The sequence below is a fragment of the Spironucleus salmonicida genome, chromosome 2 (assembly GCF_000497125.1).
Source record: "Spironucleus salmonicida strain ATCC 50377 chromosome 2, whole genome shotgun sequence".
Lineage (NCBI taxonomy): Eukaryota > Fornicata > Diplomonadida > Hexamitidae > Spironucleus > Spironucleus salmonicida.
The window spans coordinates 1,738,601-1,764,217 of record NC_090597.1 but is presented as its reverse complement, the minus strand read 5'-3'; the positions used below and the strand labels follow the sequence as shown (position 1 = coordinate 1,764,217).

Below are 25,617 nucleotides of genomic sequence, written 5' to 3'. Positions count from 1 at the left end.
ATTACTATTATATATTAATATAATCATAAGTTATGAATTGTGGTTTATATAGTAATCCATAATACTATTTTTAATATAAATAAAAATTAATAGTTCAGTCAAAATTAAATCATAATTAACCACTTCTCACAATGTCCTAGTTTGAGATTTATCGTCGCAAACACACACCTGTTTTACCTGAATCTATTAGAGGTACCTCTTATTCTATTCATGAAGGAGAGAAGTCTGTGCCTATTTCTGATGCTGCTGAAATAGCAAAGACCTTTACCAAAACAACTTATCTTCCTATTATTGATATTAAGGCTGAGACAACCCATGCAACTCAACTTCCTCCTCAAACGATTGGGGTAATTTTCTCTGGTGGACAGGCTCCAGGTGGTCATAATGTTCTTTGCGGTCTCTATGACAAGTTACAATAAATTGCCCCAGGATCTACTTTACTTGGTTTCTTAGATGGACCTGCTGGCCTAATGAAGAATAGGCATATTACTCTTACTAAAGAGTATTTAGAACAATATAGAAATATGGGTGGCTTCCACGCGATTGGATCTGGTCGTGACAAGATAGCTTCTTAAGAGTAATTTGATGCGGCTGCTAAAACCTCTTAGGATCTCAACTTAGATGGCTTAGTTATCATCGGTGGAGATGACTCTAATACTAACGCTTGTGTATTAGCTGAAGATTTCCTAACTAGAGGCATTAAGACCAATATTGTCGGTGTTCCTAAAACTATTGATAGAGATTTAATAAGCAAGAAAGGTATTGAGACTAGTTTTGGATTTGATTCAACTACTAAAGTATATTCTGAGTTAATTGGAAACTTATGCTTTGATGCTCTCTCTGCTAAAAAATATTGGCATTTCGTTCGCTTAATGGGGCGCTCAGCTAGTCATATTACCTTAGAGTGTGGCTTATAGACACATCCCAATATTTGCTTAATTGGTGAAGAAATATTAGAAAAAAAGTTAACTTCCAAGTAAGTATTTGAGATGATTGCTGATATAATCGATAATCGTGCTAAGAGTGGCAAAAATTACGGCATTGCTCTTATCCCAGAAGGTTTAATTGAATTCATCCCCGAAAATAATAAATTATTTGATTATCTTAATAATACCTTACTTCCCCATTGGACTGGTGAGCTTAACCCTGAGGTAGTTGCCGCTAAATTACCTGCTGACTTACGTGCTACTTTTGAATCTATCCCTCGTAATATTAGGTTTTAACTTTTGTTGGATCGTGATCCACATGGTAATATTGCTATTTCTTAAATTGAAACCGAAAAATTTTTAGTTGCTGGTGTTAAAGAAGTACTTGAAGCTCGTAAATCTGTTGCTAAGTTCAACCCACTGTATCATTTCTTTGGTTATGAAGGACGTTGCTGCCCTCCTTCTAACTTTGATTCTTCCTACTGTTATGGTCTTGGATCAGTTGCTTCTATCTTGCTTGCTAACGGTAAGACTGGCTATATGGCTTCATTAAAGAACTTATCTAAGCCACCTCAAGATTGGATCCCAGTTGGATTGCCACTTACTTGTTTAATGAATGTTGAAATGAGACATGGTAAACCAACTCCAGTTATTTAAAAGTAAATGGTAGATCTAGTTGGTAAGCCTATGAAAATGTTGATTGATAACAGAGATTCCTGGGCTACTGAAGATCATTATGTTTAACCTGGTTCTTTACAGCTTATTGATGCAACTGATGCTGAAGCTATTGCTCTTGCTGCTAGGCCTACTATTACGCTTATTGAAGAATATAAGTGATCCGATACTTGAAATTATATTATTTTAATTCTTTAAACAAATATACTACACATTAAAAAATAATATTTTAAAATATATTTGCATTATATTTTGTATATTAATAATTAATTCTATTTTCATATGGATTTGCTTAATGAATTCTATATTAAATAATTTAATATGTTATTAAACCACAAATTATAATTCTAGATATTATATACCAAAAATTTAATATTATTAAAAAATTATACATTGAAAATGTCTTAAAGTGATCTAATTTTGGAATAGAACGATAGTGAGATCGACACCATTAGAGAGAAATCCGAAGACAAGGTTGAGGAGAAATCTGAAGACAAGGTTGAGGAGAAATCTGAAGACAAGGTTGAGGAGAAATCCGAAGCCAAGGTTGAGGAGAAATCCGAAGACAAGGTTGAGGAGAAATCTGAAGACAAGGTTGAGGAGAAATCTGAAGACAAGGTTGAGGAGAAATCCGAAGACAAGGTTGAGGAGAAATCCGAAGACAAGGTTGAGGAGAAATCCGAAGCCAAGGTTGAGGAGAAATCTGAAGACAAGGTTGAGGAGAAATCCGAAGACAAGGTTGAGGAGAAATCCGAAGCCAAGGTTGAGGAGAAATCCGAAGACAAGGTTGAGGAGAAATCCGAAGACAAGGTTGAGGAGAAATCCGAAGCCAAGGTTGAGGAGAAATCCGAAGCCAAGGTTGAGGAGAAATCCGAAGCCAAGGTTGAGGAGAAATCCGAAGACAAGGTTGAGGAGAAATCCGAAGCCAAGGCTGAGGAGAAATCTGAAGCCAAGGTTGAGAATATAGCAGGGGATAGTATAATTGTAGATCATTCTTTGCTTTATGAAGCTCCTAGCTATTCTAAAATAAATTCATCCATTTAAACTAGACTCTTCAAAGTAGCTTTAATTGGTGATTCTAATACCGGAAAGACTTCTATTTTCTAACGCTGGTAAAATGACTCATTTAATGAGAACAATGTATCAACTATTGGTTCTGATTAAATAATCAAAGAGTTTGGTTTTAATGATAAATTTAACGTGAAGTGTGTCATTTATGATACTGCAGGTTAAGAACAATATAAAGCTACAACCACAGCAACTGTACGTTCTGCAAACTTTGTAGTGTTTGTTTTTTCATATGACAATAAAAAATCATTTGAAAATATTAATATCTGGATGAAGGAAATCAAATAGATAAATACTGACTTAATCCCAATACTCATTGGTAATAAATCCGATTTAGAAAAGCAAGTATCTGCTGAAGAAGTCGAGGCCTTTATTACTAATAATAATATCTAAAGTTTCTATGGTACTAGCTGTAAAGTTGGCTTTGGTGTTCATAAAATATTAACTAATTTAAAGTTTGACTAGATCAAATATGAGGAATAAGTCAATGTTCCCGTTATCTCTAAGCCTACCGAACCAATCACTGGAGAAAAGAAATCTGGATGTTGCTGATTAGATTTTTCATTATAATATTATATTATATAATATTATTATCTATTTTATATTTAATGAAACTACAATATTACCTTCTAGTAGTCGCTTACAAAGGCCAGCATTTTCATGGTTCCTAGATCTAAAACAGTTAATAGCCAACTAGAACTGTTGAATAGGTACTTTTTGATGCACTAGCAGCATCAAAACTGTCCGAAAATCCTCAAAAAGCTAACTTCAAACGCGTATCCCGTACTGATTCAGGTGTGTCAGCCTGTTAAGCAGCATTTTCGTTATTTCTTAAGATGTCAGACTAAAATCTATAAATTTTCAAGTCTCTTCTCCCTAATGATATTAGATTCCTTTCTCTCCAACGCGTTTGTAAATCGTTCGATCCATTGAAATATTGTACTGGTCGAAACTATGCATACTATATCCCATCATACCTTCTATTATCGACCCTACCATCAATTGATGACCCTACCTTATAATAGCAAGCCGATTTCAACAGACTCTCGCCTTTAGATCGCTTAAACATGCTTTAAGAAATTCTCGAGACCTCGCTATCCTTTTTTAATTTTGCACCATTCTCTTCTCTCCCAAATGCAAAGAATACACGTGAATTTATAAGAAAAATCACACATTTTCGTGTGACTTAATCAGGAAATTTCTACAAGATCTCTATTTCCGGTCAAGGTTTTTTTAAGCATCATATTAGACGCCTTATCTTTGGGATTATACTAGTTTCAAACTTCAAAATTAGTATTTATACGTTTCAGAGTTTGTTCGATTGGCGTGTAGGGCGTCAGGAAATATAACGGGTTCCTGGATAATTTTTGGTTCTAGAACGCTAGGAATTCGTTGGGTGTGACAAGCATGTGAATTTTGGTCATTTGTAGCTCGATGTAGTTAAGGATACCATTTTTGAGGAGGGAAAATAGTTTATAGGTGAGTTCTGGTTAGATAACGAATGGAAATGCCCAGAGTTAGAGCATTTTAATGTTTAAATCGATTATGGCTATTTCTACGAGCTCGCAAGAAGAAGTAAATTATTAGAGGAAAATATCGGGACGATTTGATTTATAAAAATTAATTTTTAATAATTACTATTATTATATCTGTGTAATTATTAAATAAGAATGTCCAAAACAAGAGTTTTAATGGAGTAGTTATAAGTAATGCATTTCAGCCATAAAATAATAAGAGTTAGTGTAATTTTTACCATATAAGATGCTATATTGGTAATTTCATAATATGATATGATCTTATTTATGAAAACTAAAAATTCATATATTCAGCAGCATAGCATCACTATAAACGATAAAATTACAACATGTCATATCTAGAATAATGTCTTAATAGTTGGTACGTTAACTTCAGCTTTACTATTATATAGAATACTGATTGACTAGTTTTAGTTATTGCATTCAACAAAAGTTGATACATCTTCTATTAACTCTATTTGTTTTGACGAGGGCCTAAATTCATATTTTATAGCCTCTCATAGTCTGTTTAAACTTGAATTTTCGGAAAATTACAAAGTTTGTAAATAAAATATTATTAATACTTCAATATTTACAAAGATAAAACCATCATAAAATTCGTTAGTTTTAGTTAAATAACAAATCAATGCTAACTCAATAATTTCATTAATCTCTCCTACAACTTATGATAGTATTAATATTTAAACATATTCTGTACATTCTAGATCGATTTAATCTATTTATTGCGATAAGTCGAATAATTATCTTATAACAGGAGATACTTAGGGTATGATCGTCTTTTGGGATTTAGCTAATGAGAAATAAGAAATCATATTCACACGACTTCTTGGTGGAAAAATTGTATCAAGTCAATTAGATACAGAAGCGTTAATCCTATATGTTGCAAATTAAATTGGAATGGTAGTTGTTATAGACTGTTAGCGAAATGTTATATTAAAAAGTATGTTCGCACATGAAGCTGGATTAGCAGGGAGTCTACTTACTAAAGATTAATATTTTACTTGGGATAAGCATGGAATAGTAAAATGTTGGTAAATAACATTGAAGTGAATTTATACTGGGTCACTCTGCCATTTATTAATATTATTATATAACATCTTCTAATGTATTCCTCTTACTTAGATAATCTGCCAGCTTTACTTGATATCCATCTTTAAGCTTCTAAGGCATTTTACAATAATTGTCACCTTCCATTAATACTTAAGTTTTAATAATTTATTCGTTAATATTCATCAATTCCTTTTATTTTAACTCTGACTCTCTTTAGAAATCTACTAGACCTTTAAGAAAGACAAAAAGACTTATATCTGCACTAACAATACCACAAGCACAATATTGCATTTTTTCTTCTTTCTCGATAACCTCAATGGATTCAAGTTAACCTAAGATAGTAATAATATTAAGCTGCTCTTTATTAAGTTAGTAATTAACAAAAACTTTAACCTTTTAATTAGTAAGCTTATATTATGCTCTAATGCTTCTTATAACTTTTGTACAATGCATTGCTACATCAAACTATTCCGAACCTATAGCAAATACCTAATCAGTTCTTATTTTTGTGTAAATAGAATCAATATTAACGCATTTTTCGTCATATTGAATGAATTCTTAATAATCACCAAAATTAAACCAGTGACAATCCTTGGGCATAGTGGCTACCATAATTGAATCAAAGTTTTCTGCTTTAAAATGTGGTAAGTGTTGATACATTTCTTCTGCCAAAAATGGCATGAATGGGTGAATAAGACGTAAACACGTATCAATAATTGCCAATAATGTCTATTTGGTGAATAAATCATTATTAAGTGGTTTGACAGTCTCTAAAAATTTATCACAAAATTCATCCCACCAAAATATCAATACAGCCTCTGATGCTTCATTAAGAAGATTCTAACGGTAAGATTTGTTATATTTATAAATCGCTTAAGATAATTTACGTAAAATATCTTTCGTTTCAATACGCAGGCTTGCTTTATTCTGATAGCTATACTCAAAAAACTTTTCGATTGATGTAAATTCTCCTATAGTGTCGTCATTGATATTGCAAAATTATATAGCATATTTAACCGAATTAAAAATCTTGTTGCAAAAGTTTCTTTGTGAAATAATTTTATTAAGATCTAAGTTAACTGACCGACCTGCTCCAGTATAAAGACATAAAGCCATTCTTAAAGCATCAGTTCCACATTATGCTATACCAGCTGGAAATTCTGCTTTTTGCAATTTTTCTGCCAATTTAATTTCATTCTCAGATAAATTTCCTTCACGAAGACGTGCATGAAGATCTTTAAGAGAAATACCAAAAATACAATCTAAGGGATCAATAACATTACCTTTTGATTTCGACATTTTCTCACCTTTTGAGTCTCGAACCATAGCATGTAAATATACTTCTTTAAAAGGTAGTTTTTTATGCAGGTGTAAAGATGTCATCACCATTCTTGCTACCCAAAAGAATAAAATGTCATGACCAGTCTCTAAAACGGTACTAGGGAAATATTTATTGAAATCTTCATTACTATCTGGCCAGTTAAATGCAGAGAACGGGAATAATGAAGACGAAAACCAAGTATCAGTAACGTCTTAATCTCTTTCAACCTAAATATTTTAAGATTTCAATTTTTAAATACCATTTTTCCTAGCTTCCTCCTCATTTCTTCCAAATACCCAATGATCAATTGTTGATCCATCTGGGGCAGATTATCCTTCAATCCAAACTTTATAAAGTGGTATTTAATGACCCCACCACAACTATCTAGAAATACACCACGGTCTAATATTTTCCAAATAATTTTTCCATGTTTATTCATGTTGTTTTGGTGTGATAATTAAATCCCCTTGTTCGACAGCAAGTAAGCTTTGTTTAGCCATAGATTCACAGTTTAAATACCACTATGGTTTAAGCATAGGTTCTACTACATCTCTAGATCTTTAGCTTAAACCAATTGCCATAGGATTTGGTGTTTTACCTTAATACAGTTCTAATTTTGTGAAAAATTAAATTATTTAAATTCTAGCATCTAGTCTGGGAACATCGTGAAATTCTGTATTTGGTGCGTAGCAGTTACCATTTGTTTATAACATATTGATAAATTCTAAGTTATGGCGTTTACCGGTTTCGAAATCATTCGGATCATGAGCTGGAGTAATTTTGACAACACCGGTTCCAAAATTTATATCAACTAATATATTATCGGTTACAATAGGTATTTTACAACGTCTAATAGGGTGATACACAAATTTATTATGATATAATGTATATCTTTCATCTTCTGGATGTACTGCCAATGCAGAATCACCAATCATTGTCTCAGGTCGAGTAGTTCCAAAAATCAATACATCTTTTTTCAGTTCAGTGATATTTTCATCGTAAAATTATGCTATTTCTTAGTCATCCTTTTATATTAAACTGTCTGGAATAACTGGATATCCAAAATTCCATAAGTTCCCAAACGGATACTTTTTCCCATTAATTTCTAATTGAATTGGGCCGGTAACATTCATATATTCAACTTCAACATCTGATATAGCTGTTTGTAAGGTACAATCCCAACCAACAAGACGGTTATCACGATAAATTAGTCCATCGTCAAAAAATCTTTTAAATGCCTCATCATGGGCTTTTATTCTTTCTGAGTCTAAAGTAAATACTGATCTTTCCCAATCTAACGATGAGCCTAACTTTTTTAATTACTTATAAATTTTATTACCATACTCATTTTTCCACTCCCAAATCTTTTCTACAAATTTTTCACGCCCTAAATCATACTTAGTTATATTTTCCTTTGCCAATTTTTTTTCTACAACCACTTAGCAAGAAATACCAGCATGATCCATTCCTGGAAGCCATAACGTTTCGTATCCTGAAGCACGATAATAACGTACTAAAGCATCTTAAACAGCATTAGTAAGAGCATGACCAATATGTAATGATCCAGTAACGTTTGGTGGAGGTATCAATATGACAAACTTATGATCAGATTTAATAGGCTTAAAATAACCTTTCTAATTCCAATATTCATACCAGGATTATTCTATTGGCATAGGGTTATATGCTGGTGGCCACTATCCAGATATATCTTTTTTACTACCTGATACTGTTTCATTATCATAGTTAAATGATTATAAAGTTGTAGTTTATGATTTTCCTACCTATTTAATAACTAATTCTTTCTCTTCTAAATCAAGTTTCTATTACTTTTTAAGAGCTTTTCCGTTTGTTGACATTAGGAATGGAATTAAGGAGTGAAAAATAATGACTTAAGTAAAATTATATATTAATACCTTAAGTTTCTAAAAAAATAAAAGAACCATCCAAATTTCATTAACCAATAACTCTATAATTAAATTCTCTTATAAAATTAACTTCATTACCACTATCAGGAACTTGATTAATTAAAACTTTGAAATTTAGATTTTTATATATTATTGTAGATTCATTGAAAATAGGTATTCTAGGAGAATTCTTTTCAAAGTCCACATTGTTGATGGTAACATCATCTTAAACAACAACCTAGTATGCTTTTTGTAAGACATCAAAAATAATGGAAAATACTATTGGCGTTGAAGAAGAGATTTATAATTAGCAGGGTGGAGCAGAACCAATATGAAAAGGTAATTGTTAGATTCTGTATCTAGTATTATCATAATTTAAAGTTAAAAATGAATTTACGTTGTTCATTTTTGATAATATTGAATATTTACTTTCAATAATATTTAAAACTATTATTATGTATATATTATAGCAAACGATATTTTATATATCAGTATATAATAGTAATGGTCAAAGATATATTATTATAAATGAAACCCAATTTTGAATCATTTATTTTTATTCATAAATCTCCATTTTTTGACCCTAATTTACCCATTCTTCTTGAATTTTTTGCTACATGGTGTCCACCATGTCATGACTGTATACCATTTATCTCATAATTAGCGGTTGAATAATAAGGAAAAATAAATGTGATTTCTGCATCTACAGAAAATATTGATAAAATGTCTAATTTTGTTACAAAGTTCCCTTCAATGAAAAATCAATCAGTAGCAGTAGATGGCGATAAAAGCCTCATGTTATTTTTGAAATAAAAGGAAACTGCTGGAATTCCTGTAGTATTCTTATTTAATTAGTAACAGGAACTTATTTGGGAGGGACATCCTAGGGATCCAGCTTTAAATAAAGCTATGATGGTAATAAATGGTGAGTTTATAGTTCAGAAAAATCAGGTACCTACTGATATTAATATTATTAACGGTGAATATAGATAAGGCATACCCTGCTTGATCGAAATTTTTTAGACATCATGCCCACCATGTCAGGCTGCATTACAGAGTCTATCAGAACTAACCTTAAGGTATAACGAAATTTAATTTATTGCACTAACATCTGAAAGATAAGATAGAGTTTAAAAATTCTTTGATAAAAGACCTTTTTTGCATAATCTTACAGTAGCTATTGAGAGCTCTGGAATTGTTCCATCTCTTCTCCAACATTGTGGAGGGGCGATTCCTAGAGGATTTTTATACGACATGGAAGGTGACTTGATATGGGAAGGCTTTATGGGCAAGGAGCTTTATTAGAAAATTCATGAACAGGCAGTTTTCATGAGAGATTGAGAAATTATTTATTATTATATAACTATATATAAATTTTTCACTTTATATCAAAATTATGGATTGTTGGGTTGCTGTATATAATTTAACTCATGAAACGCGTTTACTTGCTATTCATTCATTGTTATAATTTGGATAGGTAGTTCAACAACATGTTTTGTCTTCATCTCTTATTTTAGTAAGATTTGCAGAACCTTTATTTGCTTAAGCAGCCTTGCTTCGCAGAGCACTTCCACTGTCTTAGAATTCAGTCATTGGTATAACTGAGCCGTAAGAAAACTGGTTAAGAACAGTTCCAAAAGGAAACCAAGGCACAAATTCAATTAGTTTCTATCCTGAGCGACGAATGCCAAAAGTAAAGGTAGATTTTATTCAAAAAATATTAGATCTAATTTGGTGAAATAATTAATTTTTCATATCTCATCCTCCCAGGGGATTTCCTGCACTGTTGTCATATAATCATTAACATCGAAGGCTTGCTCCTCTTCTACCATTTTCTTATCTTCATCTGAAAGAGCTGCCAGTAATGCTGCCTTTAATAATTTATTATAACGTACTTTCTTTAAAATAAAAGTAGCTGAATAAGCTATAACAATTGCCAGTACAACGATAATGCACAAACTTATAATAAGAGAATTTAACTAGCTTGCATTTAAACTACATGTTAAATAATTAAAAGTCACAACCTCAAATCCATAATTTTATGGTAATTATGTGGTAAATTAAATAGTTGAAACTTTAGGTCCTGAGGAACCACCCGGAGCACAAAGTTAGATCGGAGGAGAATTAGGGAAGTCATTAAGCTTAATATTACTTAGCCAAATACAGCCACTTTGTGCTAAGCATTCAGTACATGTTTTACCTTTTAAGTAGCATGAGTCTGAGCAATAACTTGCCCCTAATGCATTCATATCTGTTGAGCATTTTCCAAAAACCTTATCTGCAGTACTACAATAAGGTGTCTCATTGTCGGTATTTCCACCCCCACACCAGACACATACAGGAGAAGTAATTGACATAGTATTCAAAGCACACGTTTCACAATCAGAATATGAATCGCAGCAAACAGTTGTCATTCCGTCTGAGCATTTATATAATGACTATGGGTATGGTTTATCTTCTAACAACTTCGTGATGCAGCGGCCTTACACTGGACAAAATGCGCATACAACATTTTCGGCACAAGTTGGGCAATCATTAAGCTAAGAACATTTAGAAGATATATCTGGAGCAGTAAGGCAATTTTTATTTACATTATCATAATTTAGCTCAGGGCCTTAAGGTCCAGAATACATACATTTACCAGTAATGCTAACGGAATCCACCAAATGAGTAGGACACCATAAGCAATAACTAATAGTATTTCCACTTAAACAAGAATCTTCTGTTGCTATATCTACACAACAAACGTTAGCATCATAAAGCATATCATGCATTTCATAACTTGAGCATGATTCTATATCTGATACTGATTTGCAAGTACCATCAGTTACACACCAAAAATGGGTATAAATCTCAAGATTATTATTTTATTCAAGACATTTATAACAGGCAGACGAGTCAATTGAAAATAATAAAATCAACATTCTAGTGTAAAACAGGGTTTGGAAAGGACTTATACTTTGTATTATATAATAATTAATTTAATATGTTATTTTATATATTATAATAAATATATAATAATGAATTTTCATTTAATTAATTCTGACAATATTCTTGGTAATTCCGTTTGACTATTATTTCTTATCATATTACATATTGCCTAAACATACTATATAACTCTAATATTTTCATTTTTTCTAAATAGTGTAGACTTTAATTAAGTTGGTAAAACATTATTATCTGTACAAATTTAAAACGTTAGTTAATCTACTAATCTGTCAAAATTTTATATCTCATCAATAAACCGCTAAAATAGAGACCTAGTAACAGGTTAATAGAGCTATAAATATCCAATAATTAGAAAATTTTAATCAAAATTACGATTTGATGCAAACTTTTCAGAAATCAATCTAACAACTATACCTGGATTTTATGCTAATAATTACGATGAAATATATTACTTGTCGTTAAATTTGATATATCGATTAGTAAATGAACAGAAACTCGGTGCATTAAATAAATCAGTTTCCATTTAAGATTATATGAAAATAGCTCTTTGTGGAGGGGCTTTAAATTACTTGGTTAGTCTAGTTTAGTGCGAATTCTTTTAGTAGTACGTAGTGGAGTGATTGTCCATCTTGTGGAAGGAGTTTGATTATCAATATAAGTAAAAGATCATTATATTAATTTAAACTTCCATTATTACTAAAAACAAGCTAATATAAATCAAAATCACTGTTATGTCACTTCTTTAAGAGTATTATCTACCTATCTAAGCTGAAGTAAAAGTTAATTTCTTTAATTTTCTAATTTAACTTGACTACGTATAATTTTTTATAGTTATTCCTCCTTTATCATAAGACTAATTCTTTCGTTATATAATGACTATGCATCTACAACTATTCTTTTTGGAGAAAGAAGATCTCTCAACTAAAGTTCATTGTCAAACGTTACATGCTCCTCTTATTCCGTAACATTTTACTCAAATACACTACTTGTAGTTTTAAACTTAAACTATAAATCAGCAGCTTTATCTAATTATTCACAAGTATTTATTAAAAAATTTCTAAAATTACGTTTCTGTTATCTAAAATTTTAAAATGTTCTAGCAATACCTCTATCAATACTGGCCATTTCTGGCTAAATTTCAGTTAAAACTTCATATATTTTGTCAAACTAATCGAGTGATAAGACAGTTTAACTCTCAGCTTCTTTTTCGTAATATGTTATTTAACATTATTAATCAACCTAATTCTAGCCTTTAAATGAAATTGTTGAGATACCTTTCGTTTAGTTATCAGCCTATGTCTACTCGCATTGATTTTTTTATTATAAATTTTAAGATTTAAAAAGTATTTCTTTTAAATAATCTAATTGCTACTGATCTCGGTATATTTGTTTTTATTACTCTGAAATTTCTGTTTAACGCTCTAATAGTTCATTTTCTTCTTAATTTTTTTATCGTTCTTGAATCTCTTTGTTTTCCATTTCAACTTTATATGTTTATATTTATTCTTTTATTTTGAAAACTAAGTTACTTGACTAACAACCTAAAATTCCGCATATTTACTTTAAAACTTCATTAGCTGAGGGACTTATTCTGGATGTTAAAGGAGAAGAAATTGAAGACATATGAGAATCAAAAGTTTTCAATGTCTAAATTCCAGAAAACTATAATTTACTGATCTTAATATCTGATTTATAAAACTCATTTAAACATTTTAAATTTCTATCTAAACTTATCCTACGATTATATTATATTTTATTAACTGGATTTAACTTATTAAGGCTTATTAATATATTTTAATTAGTACAAATTTCTTATGCTGTCATTTGGTTTTCATTTTAAATTTCTATCTCAGAAAATTTCAACAAATCTACTATTTCAGTATAATCATAGATAACAGCAAACATTAATGCCGTTGTGCCCGGCGGGGCTTAGTTCAAATGATCTGTTGTCTATAACTTTAATTCCTTTGGTAAATTATCTATTGCAAATTTAACAAATTATATATTATTACATAATGTAGCATACATTAAAGCAGACAGCCCGGAATCATCAATAATTCCTTACTATTATCCAAAAAATATTATGTTATCAGTATTATAGTCTTTATTCATAGCAATATACATCAACTAAGTTCTTCCTGCCGAATCTGTATTCTTCTCAAGTTTACATTAGATATTTTATGCCGCTTTTAAAAAATTTTCTGTAAATCCACTAGACTTTGAATCATATAAAAGATCACCTGCAATTTTATAGTGATTATTCCGAGCTGCTACATGAATAGGGTACTCAGACTTATAACATAATGAAAAATACTACGTTAGCGAAAAATCAGCCTCTTAATGAAGTGAAGAAACATAATTTAATTCTCCGATAATACATGCCTAATGTAGCGCAGTAAAATTATATGTGTTTGCAATTCCACGTTCTTTCTATAAAAGAATTCTAAATATAGGAGAATTTTTAATTCCAGCTATAACCATTAATGCGGTCTTATTATTATCATTAAATTACTTTCCAAATGCCAATGATAATTTCCTTACGGCTTAAATATCTGGTGATTTTTATGAAATTAGTTCAAACCATTAAATATTCATTTTTTAAATTCTAAGAGATACTTATATTAAATATAAAAATTATATATAAACAAAGTATATACTTAATATAATATATTAAAATAGCATGAAATTATTCGCGCCATTTTATTCATTCCGCAATATAAGCAATGACGGCGCCATAATCACCACAAGGTATGTACCATAGTGTTATATCCAGTAACCCATAAATATCACATCCGAATATCAATCCCTCAAAGTCTAGGCCTGATCATACTACTGATTCTAGAGATATAATTGAAAATGGGCCTCGCCCACATTAGTGTATTATTAAGAGACATGTAGATCCTAATGAGCCTAGGTATAAATTAGCATCATATTAAACAATTCAGCCGGAAGAAACGCCAATGAAATATAATTTTGCCCATGATATTACTGATATTTAAGGGCTAACACATAAGTCAAAATTAATTAACACCAATCTTGGTCATATTCGGGAGCATACACTGAAGAATATTACAGATTGTAGTGATATATCATACTAGCGAAAAGTTGAGGTAGCTGTAAACCCAAGAGAAAAAGACTAAATGCTTGATGTTACAGATATAGTCAGACACAAAAAATAATTGGAAAGATAAAAATGTGATATGCTCAATACTAGGTATGATTGGAAAGGAGCTGAAGAAATGTCAATGGAGGGACTTTCGCATACAGTTCCATATCGTTAGTAACTTTGGAATTCTCGTGACTATGTGAAAACTGATAATATGCGAACTGATGATATTATTGGATACAAAGAAGAAAAAGAATGGAAGAAGAAATTTAAATATGGTTATAGAGATACTATTATTGATAATACCCTAACAGATGATTGTTCGGCAAAGCGGGGGTAGAAAACTAAAATTGAAGAATTAACTTCTGCAAATAAATGGAAAGAGACTATGACGAGAGATTATAATTTTAATTAAAAATCAACTGATTTTGCATCGGATTAAATAGGTTAAGAATATCATAATATTTAGGCAAAAGATAGATACCCGAAACCACCCTCAATTAGCCAAACTTATAAAAATCCTGACTTCTTTAAATCTGATGCATAACACCCATAATGTCCAGGTTATTAGACGGGTTATCTTAAAAAAGTACCAATTTTAGAAAGACCAACAGATTTAGATCCTCCACCTTATGTTCCAGCAGCATCTGAACTAGTTATTAAGAAGACATATCCTAAAGGAACAGACCCAAGAATTATTCCAGTAGCTGGTTCAAATCTTCATGCTCATGAGTTTTCATGTTGCCCTGAAGTTGTTGGAAGACTGCCAGGTCCTGGTGCAGAGTGCTATCCTATCAGGCATGATTTTAAAAGAGGGTATCAGCCAGAACCATTGGGTGATTGGTAGAAAAATCCTAACCCTGATCGCCAAGTATCTGGATTTTCTACTACATGGAATGAACGTAGAGAAGCAGAAAAAATGATTCCCAAAGAACTTCTAAAAACCACGTTGAAAAGATTTGATCATATTGCTCCGAAAACTTTTTGTGGGCAAACCATTAACTAGAGAACAGTACAATCGGTTCCAAAAGATATTGTTCGTGTTGTTCCTGAAGCAAATAAAATTGTTTATGCTAAAGTTCCTATTGAGTAGACTATGAAAATTGTAGCAAAAGAAAAAGATATGGAAATGGTAAGAGATTTACCTTGGTGAGTTCGTAATAAATTTCACTTATATTCTTTAAATAATAAATTTTTTCCTTAAAATACTATTTGGTTTGCTTATAATTCAGCCATTGCATTGCAGTTAATAAATTAGGCAATAGCATAACAAGAATTAGAAGATCTTATTATATCTAGCCTTTATATCTAACCATAATATTCTAAAAAATATCCTAAATCAGATCTTAATGCATTCTTACTTCGTTTTTTACTTAAATTCAAGACCATTATTTTCATTATTAAGATATTTAATACTATATTATATATAAATATTATCATTCGACTAAATGTAACCAGACTAGTATTTATAACAATCAACAGGCGAAGCTGTATTTGTTACAACAAATACAACATCGATATCAGGTATATTATAAGCCTATACACCGGTATCTATAGTAATGGTAAACTGTATTACATCAGATAACTAAGTATTTAGCACAATTTAAATTAAAAAAGACACCATTGTGTCTATTTAATTTTCTGATGTATGCATAGAAAACTTTACTTAAAAAGTTGAAATGGTTGTCAAACCAAAACAATAAAGTAAATGGAAAGTTTAATGATATATCATTTTTCACTTTCAACTCCTCTACTTGCAATCATATCATTAATTCTATTATATAAGTGGAAAATTAAATTGTTGTCTCTATTATTTTGTGTGTAATTCAAAATATCTTCGCCATCAACCATTTAAAGTGCCTCCTCTATACCTACAACTCTATCAATTTCGAAAAAATTTTTAAATTTATTTTTATAAGCAGTGTATTCATCCTTTGACGCCTGATCTTAACGCTCACAATTTACGAACCTACACTTTTAGCAAATTACTCCAGCAACTGGTGAAACAAACATCTCCATGCAATCCCAGCATTGGCCTTTACAAAATATTTCTGGTGTGATCTTCTTGCCTCTGTCGGCCTACATCTTATACTTAATTTGTTCGATTCGATTGTCATCCAAAAGCGTTTTACGACAAACCGGGCAGCTAATTCCACGCAGTTAGTCCATACAATGCCCATGAATCGCATGTCCACAGTTTGGCATCAGGAAGCCTTTATTGCTTTGCTCAATTTCGTCTAAACAAATACTACACGTCCCTAACTCTTTGCAAATATGACTTAGCACTTCCTCCTTTCCAATACAACGTTTGCACTTTTTACAATGAATAAAATCATCCTATTTTCCAACTCTGCAGTGTCCACATTCATTGCAGTGAAAAAAAGGTTTTATATCAGTTCCAATGTGGCATATAAAACTACATGGCTAGCATGAAACTTCTCCGAACTTGAGATCGCAAAATTAACATTTTGAGCTGAAATTTTATAATTTCTTGCAGTCTCTGCAGCAAATTTCCGATAGGCAAAATGTGTGGTCCTCAACTCCATCATGGCAGTACTTACAGCCGTATAAGTTTTCACATTTTTTACACCCGAAAGTACAATTTGCAAGATAATGAGCACAACCCACCGCCTCGGAAATGTGGTAAATCTCAAAAACAATTTCGTCTGCGGGTGTTGTATAGAGCCAATTTGGGGTGTAAGCCTAGGAGTTATGGAAATCATGCAAAATCGTGCGAACTGGATCAATATCATTATAAAAAGCTGTGGGGAATGAGTATATCGGATTTTCGGTATTAATAGAATTAACTTGATCTTCACCGATAGTGTCAGAAATATACTCACGCAAGATAAGCCTATTTCTTATATCAAAACGGTCAGTAGTGCCTGGTTTCAGCTTGAATAGCTTAGCTATTTATACTTTCGTATAATTTTATGGTGAAAAAGAGCGTTTCATTATTAATAGTGTTGATATAGTATTATATTATAAATAATATTATAAATAAAATGTTTAATTCAATTTATTGTACGTCAGATTCGTAGATTTTAGTTCAAAAGGAATTTTAAGCATAGAAATAGCGGCTACTTATATAGGAATTTTTATTGGCAATGTAAACATAAGAATACGATAATATAACATGGTTTAGAGATCATATAATTTTATGGGAGTAAAAAGTAGATTATTTTGTTATTATTCTAGCTAAATCAGATAACAATTAAGCATTCTTATTCGAATTTATAATTCACATTTTTTAGCATCTTGAAACTTATTCTATATGTAACGTTAATGATATTATAAAAAATGACTATCTAGTATTTTAAATTATAAATCAACTAACATAAAATGGTTATCCTAATTTTCAAGAATCAAATATACTTCACAAACTGATTCCTATGGCAACTAACTTTGGTTCCTCTGTTGAAAGTATTATTAATTTTATTGTACCAAAAACATAAAATTCACCATCAACCACTCGATATGTCCTAAACAATGATAAAATCGATTTATAATATGATTATAGTTGCAACTATAGAAATAAAAATATCGTTTATATCTTAAATAAATAACTGATTACAATTGCAGAGCGTGTTCATTTAATATAATCTGAAGATGGTATTGTTAAATCAGCATGTTTAGTAGGTAATATATCTGCTTAGACTGAAGTCAGTGCATCTCCTTAGTGTAATATTGATATTAGAAATATGAGTAATGTTCGATTATACGAAAATATTTCTTCCGTATAATTTAATAACAGTCAAAAACTAGTTTTTGTACCTAAGGACGGAGTATAAAATATTTGCTAATATTCTTCTTGCTTATAAAAATAATCTCTTCCGATCACTTTTAGAGTATTTTAAAATTTAGATAATTAAGGGTATGACTATAAAATTACATATAATATTTCTGAAATGAAAAAATCAGATGTGTTTGGTACTCCTAAACTATCTTAATTAAAAATAAAAATTTATTTGGCTAATTATCAAGTTGTTTCTAATACATCCAGTAACGGCACAGTTTCACTAAATTATACAGATCGATAGTAGCTTTTGCTATGGTAAATTTCAGAATCCTAAAAATAAGGCGAAATTACTGTTAAATTTACCGAATCAATATCTAAATTACCATATACAATATGCAGCTATAAGATTGAAAATTATTCTCTAAGTGGTGTTTATGTAAAAGATATGCAGTTTATAAATGCCTAAAATAAAGTATAAACTTTATGGGTAAGCGATGTTGAAAAAGTTTAAGTAGAAGTAATATGATATTTATAAGATTATTAGGATATTAATTATTTTTTGAAGACTGCACTTATCATTACTTTTGGATTCATTTTTGAATGATAAATATATTTTGTCCTTAACCATTGTTAATAATATACTTACTTATAGCCATATTCATATTGTTGATAACAACTATATTCTATTACTTCTATAGTAATAAAGCGTTTAAATGAATAAGTCATATTGATATTAATTTAACGAACTGCTTAAAAATATATAGGAACTTTAATGAATTTCTAATAACTAATATACTATAGTTAAGTATCAATACCTAGACTCTTATTATACCAAATTTATTTTCCTTTGACCTAGAAATTCTAATTATCATGTTAAACTATATTATATTTCAATAATAAAGTTTTGCACTTTAGATAATTTATTATCGTATAATAACTTATAATTTATGATACATTTATAACCTTTCCTAATAATGAGTTTCTTAAATAATTATGCTTCAATCATCCAAGCTGCTGTTAATATATTTATATTATTTGTATCATTGGCATTATTTTAATATATTAGCCAATATTCCGTAAGAAAAGCATTACATATAATGGCTGGTCCAGTTTTCTTTTTTTCATTATAACATTAAATATTTACCCTCAAATCTGCATCTCTAGCAGCATTAATTCCATTATAATCTTCTTTTATTTTCTTTGTCGCATAATAATTCAATATTACGCCTCTACTTGCCCTTATTTCTAGACCTTCTTCTTCAAAAATTAATGGTGTTATTTATTATGGTATACTGTGGGCTTTATGGCCATTTTCAAGATATTATGGAATATAAAAGTATATTTTGGTAGGATTAATTTGCTTCACATTCGGTGATGGTTTTGCAGGTTATGGTGAATTATTTAAAACTAAAAAAACTGGTTAGAAAACATATTAAGGATTAGCTCTATTTATTATTGGGGGTGTTTTGGGATTTTATATTTTTAAATTTGAACTTATTGATGCTATAATATTTAGTATAATTAGTGCCATTATTGAATTTAATACATAGGGTTTTGATGATAATCTTATTATATTTATCTCTATGTCTGGATTTAGTTATATTTATTACTAAATTAATTACTTCTGATTCTTTTCCATATATGAATTTACTCTTTATATTATTTAAATAAACATTTTAAACTGAAAAGTATTTTCAATACATCTATATTTTACGCCATATTTAAATCTTATACTAAATTTAAAGCATCAACTAGGAATTGCATCATTAATTTTTTAACTAGCAATCTAAAATATTTTATAAATCTGGCACAATTTTATAGATTTCTATTATTTTATATAGCATATCTTCAATATAATTACTGTCATTTGTTAAGACCTAAGTGGTAATTTTTTAATATAATAGATTTTCACTTATACTTAGCTAATTAATTTGACGAAAATTATGTCATATAAGTTACTCATAAATCAACTATAATCTCTATAAATAAACGCTTGGCGCTTTAAATTATATGAATGTAATAACTATCAATTGCATATAATTTTATTTGCATAAAATATAAAATTATTTGTAATGATTTCATAAAATCAGAAAAAATATATATCATTCTATAGCAGATCGACAAACAGGGCACCGTTTACTAAATGCTAATAAATCATTAAAACATTGTTAATGAAGAATATGACCACATTATAGCCTTTTGATATCATTTAAGCATTTTTCAAAACATATTGAACATTCTTATTCAACACAAAATAGGACGGGCAAAACATCAGTAAGAAAATCATACCCACATTCACAAATTTGTTAACTTTTATATTAGTTTTAAACACATTGTGAGTGATATTTATGTCCGCAAAGAAGCTCAAACGAAGGAGATTTTTAAAGGCAGTAAAAGCAAGTTTCTTCAATTGAAATTTATTAAACCTATAATACATGTTGTAGATATTGATTATCATTATTAAGCTATAGTTATTTAATATGTTTTTAGATATCTGGTGATATTTCTGTCTACTAGCACCCCATTATCCTAAACTAGTGTTTACAAAAAATTAAAATATGATATTATTAGATAATTTATATCCAATTGAATCTGTTTTAAAACTAAATAAAAAATTATAATTATAATATAATTTACTAGATTATAACAATCTAAGCAACATATTTAGTATCATTTATAATATTATATATATTAAAATTTTCCTATTAAAATGGATTCTGACTCATCTGATTGGGGTTCAGATTGTGTAGTGTAATAGATTTAATAACCCAAACCATTAATAGTTTTAGAAAAATAATCAAATAGATTAGATTTTCATAATGATCTTTTAATCAATTAATACGAATCTTTAAGGTCTCCAACGTTTACATAAAGCACATAGATATCATTAAATTTCACACTAAATAGAAATTCAAAGTTTATCACAGAGCTCAATATAATTTAAAACATTATGGATAATCTATCTACAGCAAATTAAATTGAACTCTAGGACATCATTAATATAGGGTTTAAGGACCGGTTGACATAACTTTATTTATATGTTCTTAATGATTAGGTAATTGATTTAAAATAGTTCTTACCATTGTTTACATAAGTTAAAATATTATTATTAACTTAAGATGATTTAACTATATATCTGAATATTTTTAAATTATTAGTTAAGTATTGTGATAAATCGACAATAACTTTCTATACTTCCTAGTTTTAATATATTATAGGTCTTCTGTAATCACATAAGTTTTAAATGTATGCAAAGGCTATATTAAATATTTCTTTATTAGATAATATTGATTTACTATCTGATGATGAGGTAAAACATACTACTGTTAATATCAAGCACATTATGAACGAGTGTTTTTTATCAGAAGATTTATTCAAAATTGTTGTATAGAAATAGTAATATGTCTTAATACTTAGTAATACTGACCATAGAACATTTTTTGAAATGAATGTATTATTCGAAATAATTTAAGCTTTAGTTTGTATTATTAATTATGTTAGCCCAGTAACCTTTAAAGAATTGTAAGATGATTTTTTATTGCGAGTGGTAAGACGTTATATATTAAAATAAAAACCGCTAAATATTAAGTAAAAATCATAATTAGCTTCATCATCATTAGACTCAGATATTGAATACTATACAATCAAATTAGGTGATAAATAATTGAAATTCGTAGAGGCTATTGGTAATTCCCTTTCTTGTTGTTCATTATTATTGTCTATGACATCAATAAGATATCCTGTTGAAATTCTACAAAATTTATTATTTCCTTGTGAGTTAGCATCATAATACATAAAAGATTTTTTTTCTAATTAGGAAAGTGATACACTAGTACTTACCGATCCTTTAGCTTCTATCTAAGTTTATCAAAGTATTGAAATTTTATCAGACTTAAGTTAGGCCGGATTTTATTCGCTGAATGTTTTGTAGTAAATTGCTCAGAATATTGAAGGTTTCAACCAATTAAAGGTATCTCTTATTCGACCCTTGCTTCTTACATCAAGAAGCGTATAGAAGTTTTTGTTAATTTAATAAATTGTATCTTTACTATAAGATTTAGGAGACTATGATAGCATTCTAGAGATTTTATTATCTGAATATAAATTGGATAAGTCAGAAAAGCTATCATTATTTATTGCAGATGCATTTGCTTAAATTTTGTAATTCTCATTTGCACAATATTTTTATTGCTAAGCATTATCTAATACAACTGTTATACATGATATCAGAACACATTTTGATATTTTTAACATAGAAGATTTGTATAAATTTCCAAAGACAATTAAAAGTCTCGAATAGCTTAAAGATATAGATATTAAAAGAGAACATATTGACTCGTCTGAAAACGATTATTTATCATCATACAATACAGTTTAAGTAGATCTAGATATTAGTTTAAACTAAATGGATATTTACTTTAAGAGAGTTGAAAGTTATATTAAAGCAAATAAAATCCAAAGTGCTATTATTATTTTATAATAGTTAATCGAACAATAATAAGATAAAGAAATACTTATTTAATTATAATCATAGTTATGTAGAGTTTATATTAAACATGGTTGCAATTCAGTTTATAGAGTAAAGTAGCAATTTACAGAATTTGAAAATAGTATTGTAGATCACCTTAATTAACTTAAGTATTAAACAGTTATTGATAGCATATAATACTTTTTATAATTTTTGTTAAAAAACTAATAATATGCAACGACTTTACTAATTTGCCAACTTCTTAAATAAGATACAGGACTTTCAGAAAAGTAGAAAACATTAGTATTATTATATGAGGTTCATGCCTTATCATACATGAATGGATATAATATTTCCTTTTATGCTAACTAAACGTGGAATGAGAATTTATAGTATCCTCTTACTGTAGTAGAAAATTTATTCTTTGGAAAATAACTATTACACTACTTAATACTTAAAGCAAATACAAATGTTTTAACTAAAGCATATTCAATGATATTTTCAGTAGATGAGACAAATAGTTAGCTAAAATTTATGGTATAAGATAAATCATAATTAATCGGGCTCTTTATTAATTCCACATAAACCTTTTTGTAAAAATCTTCTTATTAGATTAATATTGATAAGATTATTGAGCTTAAAATTTAATTTTTGCATGTACTAATGGATAAATAAAAATAAGATGGATAAACTAAAAAAATAATTAAAAAATATTACTTAGATTTCAGCAAAGATGATGGCTTTACTTTTTAATCAGCAGAGAATTATATTATTGATTCATAGGTTCTTAAAAAAATAGTATAATCATTATCATAGCGTCCTTGTCTAAATCTTATTTAGAATCTTCATATTCTAATATTATACATTAAATATTGGTTGATTAATGATCCAAAAAATCCAGATATTTCTACTGTATTCGCTCACTGTATAGAAATTATTAATTCTACGTTTTTACTTACTAATAATGTCGTTTTTGTAATATATCCAAGTAAGCTATCATATTTGTATCAAATATATTAAATACTTTAATAGTTTTTAGAATTAATTTTAATTTCAAAATATGAACTTACTGAGTAAGTATATAACCTTATTGATGCTTATGTTTTATTAGAAAAGCAAATTTCGAATACCTAAACACATGAGTTTTGGCCTGAGTTGTTGACAGGATTTTCAAAGGCAGATAAAAAGTAATAATTAAATCTTAAAAAAGAAAGACTATTCACACATTCATTTATGCCAGAAATTTTAGACTTTTACGACTAAGATGATTCAGTTAAATCAAACAAAATCGATAGAATAATGAGTTAAATTATCAAAATTTATGATAATTTAATTCTTTAATAGTAGAATTACAAATTTAAGGCAAAATCATACAGTAAACGACAAAGAATTTTAACTGGCGATAATGATCACCTTATATATACAATTTATGAAGAAAATCCAGAAATATTATAATTTTAAGCGAATGAATTTTATAAATAATAGATATAACAGTATTATTAGTTGATATAAGAGTTAAAATTGTAATTCAAATAACTAAAGGTTTAAGATTATAAGACATTTACACAGGATATTCTTATTATTTTAAAAATTAATAATTTTTTATATTGTATTTAGTAATACCGAGTTTAGCGAATCTTTGAATTATTTAATTATTCTAAGATATTAATTAATAGTAAAGAAAATAATTAAACTTACTATAGCGACGTTATCATCAATTAGTCTTTTGAAACCAGATAGTAAATCAATGTTAGTTAATTTATATAATTATTAACCATGTTGAACACAACCTGTCGGTTTCCATATGATCCAGAGTGTTTGTTAAACAATTACATTGATATACCATTAAATAAAACTGCGCATTTACTGATAATTGATTATTTATAAAAATTTCTTTATTAATTTAAAAATTTTACTAAAATACTCATATCATTTTAACTTTAATTTCTACCTTTTGAATAAATATTTAAATAGGAAACTTTTTAAAGAGTAATATCACTACAAAATGCAATATGGTAAACATAAAATAGAGCATTATAAAAGGCAAAAGTTTAATTTCTTATTGACATAGTATCAACTCATAACCGGAGTACCACCTGTACTATTAAAGAAAATTAGATCTTTAAAATTAAATAAGAGAATAAAAATATTTTTGGATCAAAATTCAAAGGATAGAAATAAATTGGCTATGAGCTATCAAAATATTTTTATAAATATGTACCTAAAATTATAATTCATTAAAGTGATGTAAAGTCTATGGATTAAACAGATGTTCAAAGAAGATTTTATAACAAGCAGAATTTGATTTTATAATTTGGTAGCACTTGTACGAGAACAGAATATTCATATTCATAATAATAATTATTTTTATTTAGAAATGAACTACTTATGTCTAATAAAAAGCAGTTCTTACCATATTTTTCTAAACTTTAGAAAAAAGTAGTAATATTTGATTAGTATTCTATTGGATTTTAATAAGGTATACTATCTCCAAATTAGTAACTTTAGTAGTTATAAAAATTAGAGATAGACGAATCGTTTGTTAGTTTAATTAATAATTCATAAGCTCTATCAGAAATTAGTTTAGATACAAGTTTTTATTCTACAAAATAAGTAGATGTACACTTATTCACTCTGGCTGACTATAATGAGATGACAGATACAGTTATCTCCTTGTTTAGTAGATATCAATGTTAATTGCTTATATTTTGCTCTGGACGTGACTATTATAATGCGACTAAAATTTTAACAGAATTTTCAATTCAACATCTTGATTTTGATGAGTTTTGTAATAATATTATAGCAGTTCTTCAAAATGTTTGTAAAGATACTTTGCTATTTTTCTGGTGATTTATATCATTTATATATAATAATGT

At 28.8% G+C, this 25,617-nt stretch overlaps 16 protein-coding genes across 16 annotated transcripts; 11 read left to right on the top strand and 5 right to left on the bottom strand. All coding sequences in view use genetic code 6, as the record gives it.

Annotated features, from left to right (window-relative positions):
* Positions 1-131: 131 nt before the first annotated feature.
* SS50377_22171 (Pyrophosphate--fructose 6-phosphate 1-phosphotransferase) lies at positions 132-1,763 on the top strand (the record flags this gene model as incomplete). Its single annotated transcript, XM_067906063.1, has 1 exon — positions 132-1,763. One exon carries the CDS (start codon positions 132-134, stop codon positions 1,761-1,763), a length of 1,632 nt encoding a protein of 543 aa, XP_067767380.1.
* Positions 1,764-2,000: 237 nt separating this feature from the next.
* On the top strand, positions 2,001-3,221 carry SS50377_22170 (Rab1a; the record flags this gene model as incomplete). The annotated part of the gene is made up of 1 exon (XM_067906062.1): positions 2,001-3,221. The coding sequence occupies one exon, from the start codon at positions 2,001-2,003 to the stop codon at positions 3,219-3,221; it is 1,221 nt and encodes a 406-aa protein (XP_067767379.1).
* A 56-nt stretch (positions 3,222-3,277) lies between these two features.
* On the top strand, positions 3,278-4,279 carry SS50377_22169 (tRNA pseudouridine synthase; the record flags this gene model as incomplete). The annotated part of the gene is made up of 1 exon (XM_067906061.1): positions 3,278-4,279. One exon carries the CDS (start codon positions 3,278-3,280, stop codon positions 4,277-4,279), a length of 1,002 nt encoding a protein of 333 aa, XP_067767378.1.
* A 60-nt stretch (positions 4,280-4,339) lies between these two features.
* SS50377_22168 (uncharacterized protein) lies at positions 4,340-5,254 on the top strand (the record flags this gene model as incomplete). The annotated part of the gene is made up of 1 exon (XM_067906060.1): positions 4,340-5,254. The coding sequence occupies one exon, from the start codon at positions 4,340-4,342 to the stop codon at positions 5,252-5,254; it is 915 nt and encodes a 304-aa protein (XP_067767377.1).
* A 12-nt stretch (positions 5,255-5,266) lies between these two features.
* Positions 5,267-8,431, bottom strand: SS50377_22167 (Valine-tRNA ligase; the record flags this gene model as incomplete). The annotated part of the gene is made up of 1 exon (XM_067906059.1): positions 5,267-8,431. The coding sequence occupies one exon, from the start codon at positions 8,429-8,431 to the stop codon at positions 5,267-5,269; it is 3,165 nt and encodes a 1,054-aa protein (XP_067767376.1).
* Positions 8,432-9,007: 576 nt separating this feature from the next.
* Positions 9,008-9,820, top strand: SS50377_22166 (putative FixW protein; the record flags this gene model as incomplete). Its single annotated transcript, XM_067906058.1, has 1 exon — positions 9,008-9,820. The coding sequence occupies one exon, from the start codon at positions 9,008-9,010 to the stop codon at positions 9,818-9,820; it is 813 nt and encodes a 270-aa protein (XP_067767375.1).
* A 55-nt stretch (positions 9,821-9,875) lies between these two features.
* SS50377_22165 (uncharacterized protein) lies at positions 9,876-10,217 on the top strand (the record flags this gene model as incomplete). The annotated part of the gene is made up of 1 exon (XM_067906057.1): positions 9,876-10,217. The coding sequence occupies one exon, from the start codon at positions 9,876-9,878 to the stop codon at positions 10,215-10,217; it is 342 nt and encodes a 113-aa protein (XP_067767374.1).
* A 13-nt stretch (positions 10,218-10,230) lies between these two features.
* SS50377_22164 (Cysteine-rich membrane protein 2) lies at positions 10,231-11,403 on the bottom strand (the record flags this gene model as incomplete). The annotated part of the gene is made up of 1 exon (XM_067906056.1): positions 10,231-11,403. One exon carries the CDS (start codon positions 11,401-11,403, stop codon positions 10,231-10,233), a length of 1,173 nt encoding a protein of 390 aa, XP_067767373.1.
* Positions 11,404-11,507: 104 nt separating this feature from the next.
* Positions 11,508-11,951, bottom strand: SS50377_22163 (uncharacterized protein; the record flags this gene model as incomplete). Its single annotated transcript, XM_067906055.1, has 1 exon — positions 11,508-11,951. One exon carries the CDS (start codon positions 11,949-11,951, stop codon positions 11,508-11,510), a length of 444 nt encoding a protein of 147 aa, XP_067767372.1.
* Positions 11,952-12,151: 200 nt separating this feature from the next.
* SS50377_22162 (Ankyrin repeat-containing protein) lies at positions 12,152-14,023 on the bottom strand (the record flags this gene model as incomplete). The annotated part of the gene is made up of 1 exon (XM_067906054.1): positions 12,152-14,023. One exon carries the CDS (start codon positions 14,021-14,023, stop codon positions 12,152-12,154), a length of 1,872 nt encoding a protein of 623 aa, XP_067767371.1.
* Positions 14,024-14,151: 128 nt separating this feature from the next.
* Positions 14,152-15,687, top strand: SS50377_22161 (uncharacterized protein; the record flags this gene model as incomplete). The annotated part of the gene is made up of 1 exon (XM_067906053.1): positions 14,152-15,687. The coding sequence occupies one exon, from the start codon at positions 14,152-14,154 to the stop codon at positions 15,685-15,687; it is 1,536 nt and encodes a 511-aa protein (XP_067767370.1).
* Positions 15,688-15,982: 295 nt separating this feature from the next.
* Positions 15,983-16,258, top strand: SS50377_22160 (uncharacterized protein; the record flags this gene model as incomplete). The annotated part of the gene is made up of 1 exon (XM_067906052.1): positions 15,983-16,258. One exon carries the CDS (start codon positions 15,983-15,985, stop codon positions 16,256-16,258), a length of 276 nt encoding a protein of 91 aa, XP_067767369.1.
* Positions 16,259-16,262: 4 nt separating this feature from the next.
* SS50377_22159 (Zinc finger domain-containing protein) lies at positions 16,263-17,489 on the bottom strand (the record flags this gene model as incomplete). The annotated part of the gene is made up of 1 exon (XM_067906051.1): positions 16,263-17,489. The coding sequence occupies one exon, from the start codon at positions 17,487-17,489 to the stop codon at positions 16,263-16,265; it is 1,227 nt and encodes a 408-aa protein (XP_067767368.1).
* A 50-nt stretch (positions 17,490-17,539) lies between these two features.
* Positions 17,540-18,799, top strand: SS50377_22158 (Adaptor complexes medium subunit family protein; the record flags this gene model as incomplete). The annotated part of the gene is made up of 1 exon (XM_067906050.1): positions 17,540-18,799. One exon carries the CDS (start codon positions 17,540-17,542, stop codon positions 18,797-18,799), a length of 1,260 nt encoding a protein of 419 aa, XP_067767367.1.
* Positions 18,800-19,370: 571 nt separating this feature from the next.
* SS50377_22157 (Transmembrane domain-containing protein) lies at positions 19,371-19,901 on the top strand (the record flags this gene model as incomplete). The annotated part of the gene is made up of 1 exon (XM_067906049.1): positions 19,371-19,901. One exon carries the CDS (start codon positions 19,371-19,373, stop codon positions 19,899-19,901), a length of 531 nt encoding a protein of 176 aa, XP_067767366.1.
* Positions 19,902-20,983: 1,082 nt separating this feature from the next.
* On the top strand, positions 20,984-25,591 carry SS50377_22156 (uncharacterized protein; the record flags this gene model as incomplete). The annotated part of the gene is made up of 1 exon (XM_067906048.1): positions 20,984-25,591. One exon carries the CDS (start codon positions 20,984-20,986, stop codon positions 25,589-25,591), a length of 4,608 nt encoding a protein of 1,535 aa, XP_067767365.1.
* Between the last annotated feature and the right edge of the window lie 26 nt (positions 25,592-25,617).